This window comes from Trematosphaeria pertusa (assembly GCF_010094035.1).
Source record: "Trematosphaeria pertusa strain CBS 122368 unplaced genomic scaffold BU26scaffold_1, whole genome shotgun sequence".
Classification (NCBI taxonomy): domain Eukaryota; kingdom Fungi; phylum Ascomycota; class Dothideomycetes; order Pleosporales; family Trematosphaeriaceae; genus Trematosphaeria; species Trematosphaeria pertusa.
In genome coordinates, this window is record NW_022987212.1 from 3,321,008 (window position 1) to 3,338,871 (window position 17,864).

Below are 17,864 nucleotides of genomic sequence, written 5' to 3' on the forward strand. Positions count from 1 at the left end.
GTGGTACTTATCCTTTGTCGCCTTCAAGGAGAAGCAAGTCTGCAACGCAGGGTATCACTCAACACCATCAAGCAATACTGCAACACCACGCAGCGACCGAGATACCGCCAGCCTACCAACGTAGACAGAATCTGCGTGTCTCCATCTTCTGGCTCCACACGTAACGGCGCCGCTTCGTAGACCCTTACATCAAAGGCCCCGAGAAGCCAGTCTGAGGAAATTCTCCCCGCTCCCCAGACAGCCTTCAGGCGAGCGAAGCAGCCCTGGGTTCTGGAAAGACGGCTTACCCCTCAACCATGGAAGCGGCAAGGAGGTGGTTGGGTGCTAGGGTACTAGATTTTCTTAGACCTGGGACGATCAGAGGGCCACTGACCCCGCCTGTTCCTGGATGTGCGATGGCGTATACGGTTCCTATTTCGGCCCAACGAGGAAATTCTCGCCGCTACATGAACTCGGGCGCTTGGCTGTTGGGGCGCCCATGGAGAGGAGGCGTTGATCACACGGTTGCGGCGCCCACGGTGACGAAGACGCCTCCACGTGAAGCTCGGTCCAGCATCCACCGATGAGAGGCGATGTTTGATCAGACGAAAATTCCTTTCGCGAAGTGCAAAGCCGCCCGGCTCGCATCAACATTCATCCGGGGCGCCACCGGACCGAGAATAGGCCGGTGGTGGGGCAGCGGAAGAATTAATCTCATCAATCACAGGCAGACAACCGTCTTTACCCTTCCCAGCCCGGAGCAGGGAGCAGCTCCCAAGCCACACCACACCACAGGAATAGATGGATCGTCGGGCAATGGGCCGAACACCCCACCGCTACAAATACCTCTACGCCCGCGCTCCGCCATGAATCCCTCGCTCTCCAAGTTCATGCTTGCTCGCACCCCGAAACATATACTACACCCTACGCCTACCATGAACACCGCGCTGCATCTGAACACCGGCGCCTCGATGCCCGCCCTCGGGCTGGGGACGTGGCAGTCTGCGCCGGGGGAGGTTAAGAAGGCCGTTGTGCATGCCATTGAGGCGGGATACAGGCACATTGACTGCGCATACTGCTATCAGAACGAGGATGAGGTGGGCGAGGCGCTGCAGGACGTAATATCGCGGGGCATCGTCAAGCGGGAGGATCTGTTCATCACGAGCAAGCTGTGGTGCACATTCCACACGAGGACAGAGGAGGGGCTACAGAAGAGCTTGGATCTACTGAAGACGCCGTATCTGGATTTGTTTCTGATGCATTGGCCGGTGCCTATGAACCCCAGAGGTAGGCCTCCTCGATGTCGGGATACGAATTGGGACCAACTGACGTCCATAGGGAACCATCCTCTATTCCCCAAGCTCCCCGACGGCTCGCGCGATATCGACCACAGCACAAACCACATACAGACCTGGAAGAGCCTCGAGAAGCTCATCCAAACACACCCGGAGAAGGTCAAGGCTATCGGTGTTGCAAACTACTCGGTCAAGTACCTCGAGAAGCTCCTCGCGCAAGCCACCATTGTCCCCGCCGTGAACCAGATTGAAAACCACCCGCTCCTCCCGCAGCAAGAGATCGTCGACTTCTGCAAGCAGAAGGGCATCCTCATTATCGCGTACAGCCCGCTTGGTAGCACAGGCTCGCCGCTGTTCAAGGATGAGGCAGTGAACGAGGTCGCAAAGAAGCACAATGTCGGTCCTGGAACTGTATTGCTCAGCTATCACCGTGAGTCTCTTCTTCCGGACGTCTTGAGTGTTGCTTACACAGTCAGTTGCCCGCGGCTCCGCCGTCCTCGCCAAATCTGTGACGCCCGCTCGCATCGACGAGAACCGCAAGCTCATCTCGCTCGACGATTCGGACATGGCGAAGCTGGAAGGCATTCACAAGAAGCAAGGTCTTACTCGTTTCGTGTACCCGCCCTTCGGCGTTAATGCCGGCTTTCCAGACAAGCCTGATGGCATGGATCTGAGTGGTTGATTACCAGTTTCATGAGACATGATGAGTGTAAAATTTGGTGAACCTATACCCCTTATATAGACCAGATCTGTGGCAATAGAGAAAAATTTAGCTCTTGGAATGTCCCATGCGTCTCTTACATCAATGTTGTCTCATCCCCCACCAAAAGATGAATAGATGTGCTTCCCTCCGATCCAATAGTCCTCTTGCATGCCCGTACCTCTGTCAAAGCTCCTTGATCATCGCTCCTGTGCAAAGTGCGACGTTGCCGTTAGTCTATCAGGGCAAATTGGGAGCCTGAGAAGGCTTCTTGGGTGAAGAGCTAGAACTGAACGTCGTGGCGCTGTATCTTGGTTATTGACAAGCTGGGGGAGTAGGACTGGTACAAATATGTCCAGCCCCGTCGACATAGATTTAGAGCACTGAAGGGTGACTAGAAGAAGTCATCAGAGAGATAGGAAACTAGAAGCAGCATGCCACGACCAAATCAAATTAAGTTCATCTATATAATAAAAAGAAACCAAATCTACAGCAACACAGCTCTAACCTCGCTAAACCTAGACTGCCAACCCAGACAAGCTACCTCCCCATCCACCCCCCATCCACCGTAACCACCTCCCCACTCACATACGCACTCGCCGCACTCGCCAACCACACCACGACGCCCTTAAAATCCGCCGGCTCGCCCCACCGCCCCGCCGGAATCCGCTCCAGAATGCTCTTCGCGCGCGCCTCGTCCGCCATCAGCGCCGTGTTCATCTCCGTCGCGATGTACCCCGGCGCAATCGCATTCACGTTGATCCCCTTGCTCGCCCACTCGTTGCTCAGCGCCTTGGTCAGCTGCGCGACGCCGCCCTTGGCCGCCGCGTACGCCGGCACCGTGAAGCCGCCCTGGAAGCTGAGCAGCGAGGCGACGTTTATGATGGCGCCGCGACGTGCGCCGGGGAGTGTTGCGGCGGGCTGGCTGAGCATGTGCGCGCCGACGTCGCGGCAGAGGGTGAAGACGCTGGTGAGGTTTACTTGCAGGACGGCGGACCAGTCTGCGTCCGGGAACTGGTGGGCGGGATGTCGCTTTTGGATGCCGCCGCAGTTGAGCAGGATGCGGATTTTATGCCCGTCTTTTAGGATTGTGGGGATCAGGGCGGAGACGGAGGAGGGGGTGGAGAGGTCGCAGACGTAGATTTGCGCGTGGCGACCGAGCTTGGAGATTTCTTGGAGGGTTTGCTGGTTTGAGGTGTCGCGCTGTAGTGAGGAGGTTAGCCTTGTGTGATGTTCCTTAGGTGAGATGTAGACGGGAGCGTGTACCTGGACGAGGAGGATGTCTGCTCCTGCTTCTGCGAGGGCGAGCGCCATTGACTGTCCGATGCCTCGTGTGCCGCCTGTCACGAGGGCTGTTTGGCCCTCGAGCGAGAAGAGTTCCTGCACTGAAGGCATCTTGTTGCTTTGGTCTGATGTCCCTTCGGAACGGTTCTGAAGATGCGTCTGGATCCGCTCCAGCCTTACAGCACTCGTACGCCCAAAAGACAACTCAATTGAACAATAGAATAAAAAGTAAATCAGCGTCTCACCAGCAAAGCAATTCCTCGAACTCTGAAGGAAAACAGCTAGTGGGGCTACCGTCGGCGTTTGAAGTGACGTGGTGCGTTCCTCGGAAGAAGATCGGATTGCTCGGAAAGGGGTACCCCGCCACCTTCGGCTTTTGAAAATGCGGGACAGCATAGACCGGAGAAGGAATTTCTCCCCAACGACGCTGCTTCATGTGGTTTTTTCTTTTCTGGGGAAGGCTCGCCGAGGGAGTGCGCCTGACGTGGCGTCTTGCGGCCGAGCTATGGCTCCGAGTTCTCTTTCTAACCTTTGTTCTTGTGCTTTGATTCTGCAATTGCTTCCTCAAGTTATTTAGTTGTACTTTTCGTCTCGTGTTGTTTTACACCATTTCTATTGTAGCAGGAATTTGAGCAAAGTATGGCTACAGAGGAGAGACCAGATGTCGGGCAGAATGCAAGGCAGATTCGGGCCTCAGTCCTTCACGGCGCAAAGGATCTCAGAATTGTACAACTCCACAGCCCCAAGAAGCACAACGTCTTGCTAACACTGCCGCAGGAAACCCGTTCTCTCTTCCCTCCAGGTCCCACGGACCTCCAAATCGCCGTCCGCGCAACCGGCCTCTGCGGTTCCGACCTGCACTACTACCGGCACTATCGGAATGGGGACATCATCGTCCACGAGCCCATGTCATTGGGCCATGAATCCGCCGGGATTGTAGTGGACGTCGGTTCGGAAGTCAAGAACTTCAAAGTTGGAGACAAGGTTGCGCTCGAAGTTGGCTTGCCGTGTGAGCAGTGCGATAGGTGTAAAGAAGGAAGGTACAATATCTGCAAAGGCATGAACTTTAGGAGTAGCGCGAAGGCATTTCCACATGCGCAGGGAACGCTCCAGGATCGGATCAACCATCCGGCGGCGTGGTGTCATAAGTGAGGCATTTGAACGATTTCGCATACACGCCTGCTGACGCTGACCAGGCTTCCGGATGATGTATCGCTCGAACTTGGGGCACTTCTGGAACCTTTAGGTGTTGCGATTCAAGCGTCGAAACGAGCGCAGCTCCCGGCAGGCTCAATAGTGCTCGTATTTGGAGCCGGTGCAGTCGGCCTCCTAGTCGCAGCAATGGCGAAGATCTCCGGCGCTGGTACAGTGATAATAGCGGATATCGACGCTGGACGGGTAAACTTTGCTGTAGAGAATAAGTTTGCACACCGAGGGTTCATTGTGCCGCTGAAGCGGGGGAATACGATAGAAGAAAACCTTGAGATCGCGAAAGAGACGGCTGCGGAGATTGGGAAGATTTCGAAAGTGAGCGGCGGGCCGGTGGGGGAGGTAGATGCGGTGTTTGAGTGCACTGGCGTGCCGTCATGCGTACAGGCCTCCATATATGTAAGCTGTGACTGTTGCTCTGAACGGTTGGTGATTACTGACGCGCCATAGGTGACGCGAAACGGAGGCAAGGTACTGCTGATCGGTATGGGCACTCCCATTCAAACGCTCCCCATCTCTGCCGCGGCTCTGCGTGAAGTCGACATCATGGGCGTCTTCCGCTACGCGAACACGTATCCCACTGGTGTCGAGGTCGTGTCGAAGAAAGGACCGGACTATCCAGACTTTTCGAAGCTCGTAACGCACAGATATAAAGGCCTTGAGTCCGCGGAGGAGGCATTTGATATGGCTGGGAAGACGAAGGACGATAAAGGGAACTTGGTTATCAAGGTCGTGTTGGAGACTGGTGAGGAGAAAGCGAATCTGTAAATGTCCGAGACGGATGGCGTTTGGGGTTGCAAAATCTGAGGGAGTCCATTAGATTGAGAGTTAGAGCCGCCTTACGCAATGTACAAGATTGCTGCTGCTACTCTGAACCTTGATCAAACTGTCGTGAGTGACGTATAGCGGGGTACCCCACGTGCACAAGCATTCACGCGGCTACGATTGCCGTTTCTGAATACGAGCTGCTCCTCAGCTTCCTCAGCATGAGCTGATAATCACGACTCCAAACCGGTGCATCCTCATCTTCATCTGAACCTACCTCCGACACACGTGCCTAAGAACGCCATGTCTCGTCTCGTCCCATCTCGAGGCATCTCCAACTGTCAGATCTTCCGTGCGGGGCAGATCTCTGCTCCGATCGTGGTAATTTTCCCCGTCTTCGCGGCGTTCGGGTCCGCTTGGCTAGCCCAAAGTAGCAATTCACGTCGTCTGCGCGTCCGAGTCTCCACCGTCTGCAGGGACGCGTCTGCACGCCCACGTTTCGATGACTTCGTTCACGCATACTCTCGGCATGTCGCCCCCGCACCGGTCCTCATGTCCAGAACAGTCGTTCCGAGCCTGTTCCGATAGGCAGAATCTGGAGATTGTCGGCGAGAATACTGGGAAATGTAGAGTATGGGCCGGACTTCCAGATGCAAAAGATATATTGGGAAAGGAGGAGCAGCTTGTCATGATCAGGATGGAGATCGGCGTTTGGATGCTGTGATTGCGCTAGCGCTGGACCCTGGAGCTATGACCACGGAAATTTTCTGGAGCTATCCATCTTCCGGTATATCTTCAGCAGGAGCACTCTTGCCGGAAGCCCCTCCGCGTCTCAATCCATCTTCCCTCTCGTCCTGCTGCTCGCCCCCAATCGGATACCCCCAATTGACCTCTCCGTTCCTCACCCCTCATCACAATGGCTCCTCAGATCCGCCGCCTCCAGGTCGCCGTGTCCGGCCTCGGCCGCATGGGCGCCCGGCACGCAATGCACTTTCTACACCGTACGCCGCGGGCGGAGCTTGTCGCAGCCTTTACGCCAGACCCTAAGGAGCAGGCGTGGGCGAAGGAGCACCTCGAGCCATGGGGCGTCAAGATCTACTCCGACTACGATCAGATGTTGAAGCACGAGGGCCTAGAGGCTGTCTGCGTAGCTACTGTCACCACCGTGCATGCGGAGCAGACGATCAAGGCAATTGAGGCGGGGAAGCACGTCCTATGCGAGAAGCCGCTAAGCACAAAGCTGGATGTGGTATGTTTAGTCTATTCCCACCCTCCAATCCTGCAAGCATTCCCTCCCACCCCATATCTGTCCGACCAGAAACCAGAAGCTGATGTCAATTGCAGTGCCAGAAAGTCCTCGCAGCGTCCCGCGCCAACCCCCACCTCAAAGTAATGTGCGGCTTCTCCCGCCGCTTCGACTCCTCCTACCTCGCCGCCTACAACAGCGCCCTCTCCGGCTCCATCGGCCGCCCCACTATCCTCCGCTCACAGACATGTGACAAGTACGATCCGTCTGGCTTCTTCGTCCAATACGCCCAATTCAGCGGCGGCATCTTCGTCGACTGCAACATCCACGACATCGACCTCGCGCTCTGGTTCTTCTCCGCCGGCAACCCGCAAAAGGCGCTCCCGAAAGTAAAGAGCGTGGTGGCCGTCGGCGTCACGGCGCTGGAGCCCGATCTCGCCAAGTACGGGGATGTGGACAACGGCGTGGGCATTGTGGAGTTCTACGATGGGCAGATTGCCTACTTCTACTCGAGCAGGATGAACCCGCCCGGCCAGCACGATATGACAGAGGTTATTGGCACCACGGGCAAGTTGTCGGTCAATGCGAATCCGACCACGGGGCTGCTGGAGTCGCATCTTGCGACGGGCATCCATAGGGATATCCCCCAGAACTACTACGAGCGCTTTGAGCATGCTTTCGTAGAGGAGGCGCGGCAGTTCACGGACGCTGTGTTGGACGATAAGAAGGTGCCAGTTGAGATGGAGAGCAGCGTTGAGGCGGTGCGCATCGGTGTCGCGCTGCAGGAGTCGTTGAACAATGGCAAGAAGATCTTCTTTGACAGGGAGGGCAACAGGATCGAGGAGGGTCCGCCCAGGGCTCGGTTGTAAGGGGAAGGGTGATGAATGGCATTCAGAAAAAGCTGATAATACATGGATCCAAGAGGTTGGGGTTCATATGACTAGACGATAGACTTCTATATCCGTAAGGGACGTCAGTGTGACAACACGTCATACACCACAAAATGACATGCGATTGGTCGGAAGAAATTCCAAGGGACAAAAGAGCTTTTGTGATTGTCGAGTCTATCTATCGTGAAACGTCCCAGCTGCTGTCGTCAATGCATACACCATAACCATCCGCGAAAATCCGCGTCTATCAGATCGTAAACCGGTCGTCGTTCGCGCATTTCCATGTCACGACTCGCCGCTCAAAGCCCGGACTGCGTTGTCCCGGTCGCCTATCGCAGAGGCAAATTCTCCACGTTCTCAAACGCAAAGCTTGGGCTCCCAGGCTCCGCATTCATCGCAGTCAGCGGTAACTCGGTCTTCTTCGCGCCCTCAGTACCATCCTCATTGACTACGGTGCCCGCCTTGCCACCCTCTTCGACCGACACGATCTCGACTTGAACGCACTTCTGCACTGTAGCCTTAAGACCTGACACCATAGCGCGCAGTATATCGAGCTCGTCGAAGGCAAGCTGGCGATTGAGGACGGCATCGGGGGACTCGCCGTTGTCGAGGCGCCGCTTCAGGTTGTTGATGAAGGGCATGGCTTTCTTTGATTCTGACTTGTCGATGGATTTGCTGAGGGCTTTGATGTCAATATTGGGGTATGAGGTGCGGAGGAGGTCGATGTATCTGGTTTTGTTAGCTGCCTTCCTATTCGGGCTAAAAGGGTGGGGAAAGGGACGTACTTCTTCTGCCACTTAGGCCACGACTTTGCCGAGAAGATCGTGATTTTCTTCTCTTTCTTTGGGTCGAACAGAGCGGCTTTGCCCTTCGCCAGACGCTTCACAGCTTGTCCCTCCGCAGACGTGATGTTCGACTGAGTAGACCTCACGAACTCTCGCGCCGCAGTCAGGGAAGCATCAGGCTCTGGAACCTCCGGCCACAAGGCGTTCTGAATAGTGTCTGGTTTGTTCAAGACCTCCTGCCAGATGTAATCTGCCCAATGCGGCGCGATTGGGGTGAGCATGAGCGCCTGGAGTTCGATGTAACGCTTTACGAGATCTTCGTGCATCCCGAGACCGGCCGCCTTGGTCACCTCGCGGTAGAAATCTCGTGCTGCCGTGAAGTCGTAATATCCGGACTTGAGAGCCGCCTTGTAGAACGTCTTAATGTAGTGCTCCTTGGTTTCCACAACTAGGGCGTTCATCTCATTGTCGAAGATGTCGTCCCAAAGCTGCCGCGGGCTCCCAGACTTGCGCAGAATGGTGTCGATATTCTTTATGCGCTCGTTGTCTCGGATATACCTGTACTTTTCGCCGTCTTCCGCGATGACGGGGTCACGTGAGAGCTCTTCGCACCACTTACGGAGCTCGAACAGCTTCAGAATGCTTGCGTTTGCAACTGTCTCTTCGAAATTGGCGTCTTCGATACCGTCTCCCGCGTCCGCGAGAGCGACTCGAGTAGCGTCCGCGCCGAATTTCTCTACTGCGCCTTGGATTGTCAGGAAGTTGCCAGTGGACTTGGACATCTTCTCCCCGTTGAGCATCAGATGTCCATTGACGCGGAAGCTTCGCGGCCAGTTGCTTTTGTCGAAGATAGCAGTGTGGACGTAGAGGTTGAAGGTAAGGTGATTTTGAATCAAGTCCTTACCGCTTGTTCTCATGTCGAGTGGATACCAATAGTCGAAATGGCGCCTCAGGGTTTTGAGCGCTTCCTGCGGGATTTCTGACTGAGGCAGGTCTCCTCGATCGCGGCGAGCAAAGACATAGTCCCAGATATCGTCTGTCAGCTGCTCTGGCTTGACACCAAGCGGCCCAGCCTCTTTTCCAAAGAGATCTCGATGGAGCAGATGGGCAAACGAGTAGTAAGCCTGATAAATCGTGGAATCCGAAAGGGACTCGACCATTACAGAGGGGTCCCAAGGCAGCTTCGATCCTAGGCCATAACTCCGTGCACATGCCCAGTTGCCAAGCCAGGCGACGACTTGTGTAAAGGCATGCTGGGCTTCAGGATAGTAGAGATCCATGGCTTTGATCTGATCTAGGACCTGTTGGGCCCACTCGGCGTCGCCTCCATTGTCTCCAGTGCCGTACTTCAGAAACCATTGGTCCAACAGCGCGGCAACGCAGTCGTCACCGCTCCTGCTGATGACTTTTCCATCAGGCTCGGCGTAGGGAAACGCGTCTCCAGAGTCGATGAGCTTCTTTCGTACCAGATCTTTTGCTTGCTCAACCTTTTTCCCGCTGAACTCGCCATAGATCATGGTTCCCGAATAAAATCCAGACTTGTAGGCCTTCTCTTTCGCCTCTTCGAGCTTTTTGGTGTCCTTCGGTGACTGGATCTTCATCTCTTCGACCAATTTCTTCGCCGTGAGATCCCCATAGGGGCTAGATATTATGGGTAGGATGTCGTCGAACTTGACCCACTCTTTCTGGATTCCATAGTACTCCGCTTTCTTGGCTAAGTCCAAAGAGGTGATGTAGTCGTCAGGAGAATCGCTAGGTACGCAGGTAACGACGGCTGTGCCCTTTGTGTCCTTTACAGTCTCCATAGGAAGGATTCGAACTCCTTCTGTGTGGACAGAGAGGGGCGCGTTGACCAGCGTACCGATTAACTCCTTTCCTTTGAAAGACTCGATCTTGGGAAACTTGCCCCACTCCGGAAAGGTACCCTGGAACGCCATATTTCTCGCCGCTCGGTCGCTGCAGACGAAGCATTCCGAAGGGGAAACCTGGAAGATACCGTAATCGACATTCGGACCGACGAAACAAGATATTTGACCATACATCGTTTCTGGGCGAAGGGTGGCTGGGATGAAGTAGACCTTGGCATCTGCCGAAAGCTTGCCTTCAAGCTTTTTCGACGCTGGCTCGGACCATTCCTTGACCATCATCTTGAGGGCAGTGTATTCCTGAACGCCGACTCCCTCTCCTGATTGCCGGTCGTGGTCTAGACAAGCCTGGCCGTCCTTCGGGGAGTATACGGTGTACCGCTTCGCAAAGATGATTTTCCCCATCTCTTTAAGCTTTCTCATTTGCCACTGGACAAAAGAGTCGTAGTAGGGGTTTGCATCCGTCGTGACGAACTGTCTCCGCCAATCGATTCGAGCTCCAAATGACTCCAGGTCCCTCTTGGCGATTGGCGGGAAGTACTGTATCCAGTGATATGGATCGGCAAATTTGTAGATATCATCTACCGGGATGCCTTGCGAAAGCATGATCTGGAACTGATATTTTGTCTTGACAGACTTCGCCACGGCCTTGCCCTTCTTAGCAGAGAACTTGGTCACATCTGTCTTGGTTTCGGCTTGAGTCGGTGCTGGGGGAACTGCGCCATCCGTAGGGCCTTCCTCGATGACGTCGTCCACATGGCATCCTGAAAAGTCCTTGCCAAACTGCTCAATCTCTCGGACAAGCTTGTCTGAGCAGGCCTTGATTGGCATTCCCGTCACGTGGTATCCGAGAGGAAAGAGGGAGCGCTTGCCTAGCATCCGCTGGAATCCTACGGTGAACTCGACTTTCGAAGCTGTGAATCCGTGTCCTGCGTGGAGGGAACCGTTCATGTAGGGATACGCGAAGTTTGCTGAATACTTGGGGTATTTGGCGTGCAGGTCGTCCGGAGTGGTTGTGTCAAATGGCTCTTCGGAAAGTGAGGGCGCGTCAGGCTCGAAGACATGTGCTTCGGCCCATTTTTTCTGATACTTCTTTTCTGACGCTACGAGCGCGTCTCTCTTTTCTGTATTCTCAAGTTTGAGGGTTGCCTGCGAGTGAGCGGAGGGGTCAAGAACGCTCAAGGTGGCCTTTACGGCGCTGTGAGGTACATCTGGTGGCACCGGTGCTTCTGCCATGTTGCCGGAGTGTGTGTTCGTGGGGAGAAGGGTAAGTTGTTGTGGGAGGCTGTAGCCGTATTGACTCAGACAGGAAGGTTTGGTGTCCGTGGCCGCCAAGACGTCTGTGCGTCTCGCCTGTACGAAGCTTGAGAGAGCTCTGTTTGAACGTCAGTCGAGCACTCTCAATCTCCATTCCGCGAATTCGACGCATCCGCTCAGTCGCACATCCGAAAGCACAATGCTGCGGCTCATACGACGACTCCTCGGCCAGCCCGCAAAACCGCAACTGCCACCCTTCAACTTCGCGCGCAACCGCTACAAAGCAAAGAAGAATTGGCCGCCCAACCTGCGCGAGCTGACGGAGAAGCAACAATTCCGCTTCGAGCGCAAATTCAAGCGTCGCCTGCGCCTCAAGTCGATCAAGCCACAGTGGCAGAAGTGGACCAAGATTGTGCAGTGGGGGCTGATTGGCTTCGTCATCGTGTACGGCGTCCTCTTCCACGACTTTGCCAAGGATCCGATGAATCCGACGCCGGGCGAGCAGCCGTTCAAGAGATTGAGGGAGCAGATGAAGGGGCTGTACGGGGGAATGTGGACACATACCGAGTCTATTGCTGGGCAGGAGCGTGGCTCCCGGAGGACTGCGGGGGCTGTGGAGGAGGGTGAGGAGGGTGAGGAGGGTGAGGAGGAGCGGCCGGAGCGGTAGCCTGAACGGCTCCAGGGGCCTGAGGACCCTTGAGTGTATCTAGTTAGCCGCGTCCTGGTGTGCGGGTGCGAGGATGAGGGAATTCAAGATACTGTCACGTACCAAAGGCCGGAGAACGCCGCGAGGCACCGGCACCGGGGGCCCGCCGCGGCGAAGGTGGATTGTGCGCCGGTTTACCCGCGCTACTGGCGGCGCCCGCTGGATAACAGTTAGTTAGTTTTCGGTTTCCGAGGAGTGGCCGACTAACAGGTCGCCGAATCAACGCCTGTCCAGGCGCAACGTCAAAGCGGGTGCCGTCCTGCACTCCCAGCGTCTCCCGCCCGTTCCGGTGCAGGTGCACCGTTCCGAACTGCCCCACCTGGTATCTATAAGCAGTATGTCAGTACTTCTCGCCGTACCATCCAGTTTCGCTTCTCTGAGCACGGCGACTTACCCCTGGGAGTCTAGGTAAATCAGGATTACCGTGATCCACGGGTTTCCCGAATCAACCCCGTGGAAGGCCTTGTTGATGATGGCCTGCGTGGCCGTTGCCCCTGCGGGAGGGCTCCCGGGCAGCACCGCTCCGCTGCCGACGCGGCCGAACGCGAACTGGTGGGCGAGGGTGCCTCGCCTCTCCCACACGAAACGCTGGATTGCCCAGCGTAGCTCGCGCTGGAGGTAGCGCGTCTCCGCGCTCCACGAAAATCGGCCGAAGCTAAAAATTGATCAGTTCTTATCGAATCCTGATTAGAACGGAGAACAGGACGGCCACTTACGAGGCCCACTGCCACTCAAGGTGCCAGCTATTCACACGTTAGCAAATCTCAACCCACGGCCATCGCCATCCGTTAAGCGCCAGCTGCAACAGTCTGCCGCTGATTCTCCACCTCTTTCTGGTCTGCTGCGGAAACGGTATCCTGAATGCCTCCGGCGTGAAGAGAAAATACCGCCCAAAGAAGCCGCTGGAACCTGACTTAAGTTAGTCAAGGCGTCTTCAAAGGACAGGAAGGGGATCACCTACAGCCCTCCACCGCGAAGAAGCCGGTTGTCGTCCCTGTGTACCCGTCGAGCTCCCGATCGAATCCAACCAGTCTCCGTTCAGGCCTACGATATGTCAGTTACGGCACCCACCGCAGATCAGGCAGCAAACTTACCTCCAGCCGCCCTTCAACCCGCCAGCAGCACTTGTCCACCGCTCTTCACTACTTCTTCCACCTCCGTCCAATCCACCTCCCACAGACCTCCAAGCCCCATCCAAAACCCAGCAGGAAAGCAAATTGGGCAGTTTCGCAGGCGGCAGCCAACGACATCACGGCATGAGTGGTACTTACTTAACCCAAGCAGACCAAGCAGACCAATCAGACATTTTGAGGGCACTTGGCCCACGCAGAAGAGAGGGAGGAGGAGGAGCTCGTGCTACACTGCGTCAGCCAGAAAAGCTCACCACCAACCAAACTCCACACCAGTCACGCCCAAAGCCCTCACCGGGACGCGAAATCACAAGCTGAAGGGATCAGGGAGCTCCAATTCAAGGTCGGGCAATGACTAGATAGGAAGGGTATACGTACAGCAGTGCGATGTTGTGGAGTGCCGAGGAGCAAGAGGCAGCCGGGCGGCGACGACGTTTTCTCCATCTTTTGCTTATACAGAGCCGCGGTGAAGGCGAGCGGGGGGCTGACGGCTGCGAAATCATCACTATCTGAAGGTGACGGTGACTATCTGCTAGTGATGGTGAAGGTGGTGGCCGGGCAGAGAACACCAACTCCAGACTGAACTCCACGATGCGCAGAACATCATCCACAACAAGCACGGAGCAGCGAGCATCACGAGAAGTAAAAAGCTAGAATGTAATAGGATCACGCGCATCACAGCAGTAGTTTCAGGGAACACAATTGTTGAACTAAAAGTCATAACATCTTGATTCCATAGATAATCTTGAAGGAGTCTTTGACCGCCGCATGCGCGCCATCTCTCTTAGACGCACATGCGTCTAACTCAGCTCAAATCAATCGCAAATACAGCACCGCCCGTTTTCCCTTCCATCACCCACTCCGCAAACCCCAGAGCGAGTTGCCATAATATACAAGAAATTACTTATCAAAGAAAATGAAAAGAGCCTGGCCACTTGGCGCTCGAGAGCAGCTCGCGCAGATATGAGGGAAATGGAATATGCGACAAGACCAAGGAAAATGCCCACAAATGTGTCCCTCGATCCGAAAAAACTCCATGAGCACACAAACTGCCAACCCAAGGTATGAAAGGGGAAACTCCACCCTGGCCGATAGGTAGAAAAAGCATAGACATGAGTGAAGTATGTGAGAAAGTGATGGAAAGAAATTGACGCAACGCCACGCTATACAAACATGGATGGGGTGTGGGAATGCTGAACAGGGGAACTAGACCAGAGCAACTACTCCAGCACGCCAAAGAAGTAGTAGAAGGCATCTAAGTCCTAGTTGTTGGCCTTCACCCTCTTGTTGCCTCCTACCCGTGGGCTCTGCTTGATCTTTGGTGCGCCATTCACGTCCCCGCCTCCGTCATCGCCATCCATTTTTGCCGTACTTCTCCGTCGCTTGGCGTTGACGTTTGGAGAAGTGCTCACGCTAGCCGTGTTGGAACTCTGGCTATGCTGGGTGACCATCGGGTGTGAGGCGGGTGACGGTGTGTGCATGAGATGAGGCGAGCTCATGTTGCCGTTCGGGAGGAGAGCGTTCTGCATGGCTGGAGACATGAACTGCTGGTTCGGAGGCATTCCGGGTTGGCCCATTCCGGACGGCGTCCGTGCCCCTGGGGGCATTCCGGGTTGTGGAGGGTGCGGCATCCCCTGGTTTGGAGGCATATTGCCACCCTGCATCTGGTTCGGATTCTGACCGGCGATGCCTTGGCTAGTAGACATCATCTGACACCAGTTATTCATCGCTGTAGCAGGGGGCAAGGCCGGGTTGTCCAGGTAGTGAGCCATGAGACTAGTCATGTTATTCATCGTCTCGTAGATCTGACGAGGGTCAGTGGGTACAGGGACTGTTGCTGTGAAGCAGCTCACCTCAAGATAGGACTGTAGTGCGGGTGGCAAACCCCAGTCTGTTATGCCTGCGGAGGGGAGTTTCGACTGTGTTATCACGAGCTCCTGGGGAACTTGTGCGGCTCGCTGCTGCTGCTGCTTTTGCTTTGCCGATGACTTATTCAAGCGGGGTGACTGTGTTAGCGAGAGAGGATTGATCGGTGGCTCCTCAAACAGGGACTCCAGGAGAGAACGCGGTAGGTACTGTTGGTGTCCCTGCGACTCGAATTGTAGCCATTCCATCTTCTCCGAGCCGGCCCAGAATGCGGTTAATTTCCCTTGGCATACGACCTAGACGGATCAGCAGAGGCAAACAAACAGAAAGGCGCAAGTCTCACCTGGCACTGGTTCTTGTACGTGTAGATGAACTTTGCCCGTTCGCAGGTAACTTTGGTCTCGGTGGGTGACGTCTTCTCAGCCGCTCCGTCCAGAGTAATCTGCAGATTCTCCACCTCAGTGTTGAACTGGGTGTAGAAATAACGAGGCATCGCGGCGTAGACTATCTCAAATAGCTTAGTTCTCTCGGATGTGGCTGAGCAGATGACATGTATGAACGAGCCACTATCAGAGAAGAACTTGTCTACGAAACCCTGCCAGTGACCGATGGCGTTCACGTCGGGGCCTCGGGAGACCTATATCATGTTAGTTTAGGAGATATATATCAACGGAAAACGCTCACATTAAATTTCCCGAGCTGGTCGACGAATAACATCAGTTTCAATGTGCCGTGCCCTGAAGTGGGAGGAGGCTGTCTCATCATCGCCAGTCGTGCGGCGTTTGCGGCGTTTGCGGCTTGGGCAGCTTGCGCTTGCGCTTGTTGCGAGGCCATGGCCGGATTGCGCTGCTGCATCTGAGGCTGGTTCTGCGGTTGTTGAGTGGGCTGCTGAGGCATGTTCGGAGGTTGGTTAGGTGCCGGTGTCTGCTGTGGTGGTTGTGGCCCTGACTGTTGCGGCTGTTGCGGTGTCGGCTGACGGGCAGGGGAAGCTTGATGGCTCATGGCTGACGGAGGTCGCAAAGGTCCTTGGGGAGGCTGTGAGGTTGCTGGTGGCCCTTGGTTTCCGGACTGGCTGTGGTTGCTCTGTTGCGATTGAGCATGCTGCATGGCGATGGCCTGCTGCTGTTGCATTTGAGGCGGCTGGCTATGCTGTGCTTGCTGCGCGTGGGCTTGAGCTTGGGCTTGAAGCGCTTGTTGCTGGGCATGCGCTATGGCTGCTGCTTGCTGGGGATTGCTCGTCTGCTGCTGCTGCTGCTGTTGCATGGCTTGCTGCTGCTGCATCTGTTGACGCAGGTGTGGAGGGAGTTGGACAAAAGGTTGTCCCATGTTCTGTTGCAACGCGGCCATCTGCTGGGGGCCCATGTTGCCCATTTGGTTTGGGAAGCCCATCTGCATACCGTTCTGCTGCGCGAGCATCTGCTGCTGCTGTTGCTGCTGTCGCATGAGGGCCGCTTGCTGTTGAGCATTTCTGTGCTGCTGCATGAGCGCCGCCTGGTTGACTGAGGGGTATGTCAGCAAACGCGGGTCGAGGGTGATTCAGAGTACCTACTCATGCCAGGGTGTTGCTGCTGTTGAAACATGTGCGCATGCTGTGGCTGAAGATGCGAGAGAGCATGCGCGTTGGGTCCAACGCCTGGCTGCATGCCCATCATAGGTCCTGGCTGGCTAACGGGACCGTTCGGCCCTGATACCCCGGGGTGCATCTGCATCCCCGGTTGCATATGATGACCTGGGCCCGGCCCTCCCATCATTGGCCCCGGAGGCATGCCTTGCATGGCGGGATTCTGCGGAAAGGACGTCGCTTGCATCATCTTGCTTGCGCCAATAGCCGCCACCGGCCTTGGGCTATCTTGCGGAGAAGTATCCGCCGGTCGCGACCGAGGAGTCGAAGCGCGAGAAGAACAAAAAGGTCCCGTGAGATGTTATGCAAAGAATATGCTATCGCTCACAGAACACGCATGCCCGTGAGGGATCTCGCTGGGAGCCGACGAGGAAGAGGGTGACGGAAGCCGTTTGCGATAATTTCGGCAAGTCAGCAGAAGCCGGAACCAATGCCCAGCTCTTGTGCAAGAACCGAACGGAGAGGCCGCCTGTCGCGCAGATGGCGGTCGGGACGACGAGCGATGCTCTGCCGACGGCCGGCAGGTGCCGGGGCTGAGATGCGACGGCGACGTCTGCTGGGACGGGGTCGCGCAAGAGGCAGCGCACGCGATCAGGACCGCTGGGCGGAGGCGGCGGAGGGAGCTGCCAGGTCTGGCGCTGGATAGAGTCGTGCGGTGTTGTCGCGCATCCGTCCCGCTGGCAGAGCGGTGCCGGGCGTGAGATGCGGCGGGCAGCGGCTGCAATGGGCGCCGCAGAGCTGTCTAGGGGGCGCGTCGGGGGCGGCGAGGCATTCGCTGGCGCGCAGGGTCGAGGGCGGCTCGTGGAGTTGGGGACGCGGGCGTGGTCGATAGCGGAGTTGTCGTGAGAGATGGGCGCATGGCCTGGTGGGAAGACGAGACGCCGATCGGCTGCACCTGTCTAACTCAAGGGGGCGCTTTCCTTACCCTCAACACCTGCCCAGCCACCCGCCAGGTAATCTATCCGGCCTGCACCTCCTGATTTTGCACCCCAAAAGCTGCGAAACCCAGGCCCAGGAGCTCGCTGCACGCAGGCACGCCAGCTGGCAAATGCTGTTCTCCGCTTTGGCAGTCTCCGCGCGATTATTTGGGCGACACGCACCCTGACGGACCCTGTGGCCTCCGCTGATGAGCAAGCGCAAAATTTATTACCGTACTCTCACGTGAGACTTGGCATGTGGTCCGAGCGCGAGCTCCCAGCTTTTTCCGCACCGAAATTCCATCGCCGAATCTTCACCTCACAATCATCGTCTTCGACAATTTTCCCT

The 17,864-nt window shown here is 56.0% G+C and overlaps 8 protein-coding genes across 8 annotated transcripts; 4 read left to right on the top strand and 4 right to left on the bottom strand.

The window, feature by feature from the left end:
* Positions 1-590: 590 nt before the first annotated feature.
* On the top strand, positions 591-2,061 carry BU26DRAFT_536796 (Aldo/keto reductase). Its single transcript, XM_033831370.1, has 3 exons — positions 591-1,266; positions 1,318-1,704; positions 1,751-2,061. The coding sequence occupies exons 1-3, from the start codon at positions 846-848 to the stop codon at positions 1,954-1,956; spliced, it is 1,014 nt and encodes a 337-aa protein (XP_033691802.1). The 5' UTR covers positions 591-845; the 3' UTR covers positions 1,957-2,061.
* Positions 2,062-2,463: 402 nt separating this feature from the next.
* BU26DRAFT_536797 (NAD(P)-binding protein) lies at positions 2,464-3,572 on the bottom strand. The gene is made up of 2 exons (XM_033831371.1): positions 3,241-3,572; positions 2,464-3,177 (listed from the first exon to the last, which is right to left on the bottom strand). Exons 1-2 carry the CDS (start codon positions 3,367-3,369, stop codon positions 2,515-2,517), a joined length of 792 nt encoding a protein of 263 aa, XP_033691803.1. The 5' UTR covers positions 3,370-3,572; the 3' UTR covers positions 2,464-2,514.
* A 111-nt stretch (positions 3,573-3,683) lies between these two features.
* Positions 3,684-5,333, top strand: BU26DRAFT_513570 (GroES-like protein). Its single transcript, XM_033827652.1, has 4 exons — positions 3,684-3,984; positions 4,036-4,406; positions 4,455-4,866; positions 4,918-5,333. The coding sequence occupies exons 1-4, from the start codon at positions 3,898-3,900 to the stop codon at positions 5,233-5,235; spliced, it is 1,188 nt and encodes a 395-aa protein (XP_033691804.1). The 5' UTR covers positions 3,684-3,897; the 3' UTR covers positions 5,236-5,333.
* An 815-nt stretch (positions 5,334-6,148) lies between these two features.
* On the top strand, positions 6,149-7,347 carry BU26DRAFT_414615 (NAD(P)-binding protein; the record flags this gene model as incomplete). The annotated part of the gene is made up of 2 exons (XM_033823080.1): positions 6,149-6,481; positions 6,577-7,347. 2 exons carry the CDS (start codon positions 6,149-6,151, stop codon positions 7,345-7,347), a joined length of 1,104 nt encoding a protein of 367 aa, XP_033691805.1.
* Positions 7,348-7,509: 162 nt separating this feature from the next.
* Positions 7,510-11,297, bottom strand: BU26DRAFT_445841 (leucyl-tRNA synthetase). The gene is made up of 2 exons (XM_033824597.1): positions 8,154-11,297; positions 7,510-8,097 (listed from the first exon to the last, which is right to left on the bottom strand). The coding sequence occupies exons 1-2, from the start codon at positions 11,252-11,254 to the stop codon at positions 7,698-7,700; spliced, it is 3,501 nt and encodes a 1,166-aa protein (XP_033691806.1). The 5' UTR covers positions 11,255-11,297; the 3' UTR covers positions 7,510-7,697.
* A 177-nt stretch (positions 11,298-11,474) lies between these two features.
* On the top strand, positions 11,475-11,942 carry BU26DRAFT_527072 (uncharacterized protein; the record flags this gene model as incomplete). Its single annotated transcript, XM_033830747.1, has 1 exon — positions 11,475-11,942. One exon carries the CDS (start codon positions 11,475-11,477, stop codon positions 11,940-11,942), a length of 468 nt encoding a protein of 155 aa, XP_033691807.1.
* Positions 11,943-11,981: 39 nt separating this feature from the next.
* BU26DRAFT_558240 (uncharacterized protein) lies at positions 11,982-13,287 on the bottom strand (the record flags this gene model as incomplete). Its single annotated transcript, XM_033832542.1, has 7 exons — positions 11,982-12,140; positions 12,190-12,307; positions 12,376-12,636; positions 12,698-12,724; positions 12,755-12,890; positions 12,943-13,025; positions 13,253-13,287. The coding sequence occupies 7 exons, from the start codon at positions 13,285-13,287 to the stop codon at positions 11,982-11,984; spliced, it is 819 nt and encodes a 272-aa protein (XP_033691808.1).
* Positions 13,288-14,102: 815 nt separating this feature from the next.
* BU26DRAFT_29614 (uncharacterized protein) lies at positions 14,103-16,623 on the bottom strand. The gene is made up of 5 exons (XM_033821713.1): positions 16,523-16,623; positions 15,662-16,476; positions 15,321-15,614; positions 14,965-15,273; positions 14,103-14,916 (listed from the first exon to the last, which is right to left on the bottom strand). Exons 2-5 carry the CDS (start codon positions 16,457-16,459, stop codon positions 14,374-14,376), a joined length of 1,944 nt encoding a protein of 647 aa, XP_033691809.1. The 5' UTR covers positions 16,460-16,476; positions 16,523-16,623; the 3' UTR covers positions 14,103-14,373.
* Positions 16,624-17,864: the final 1,241 nt, after the last annotated feature.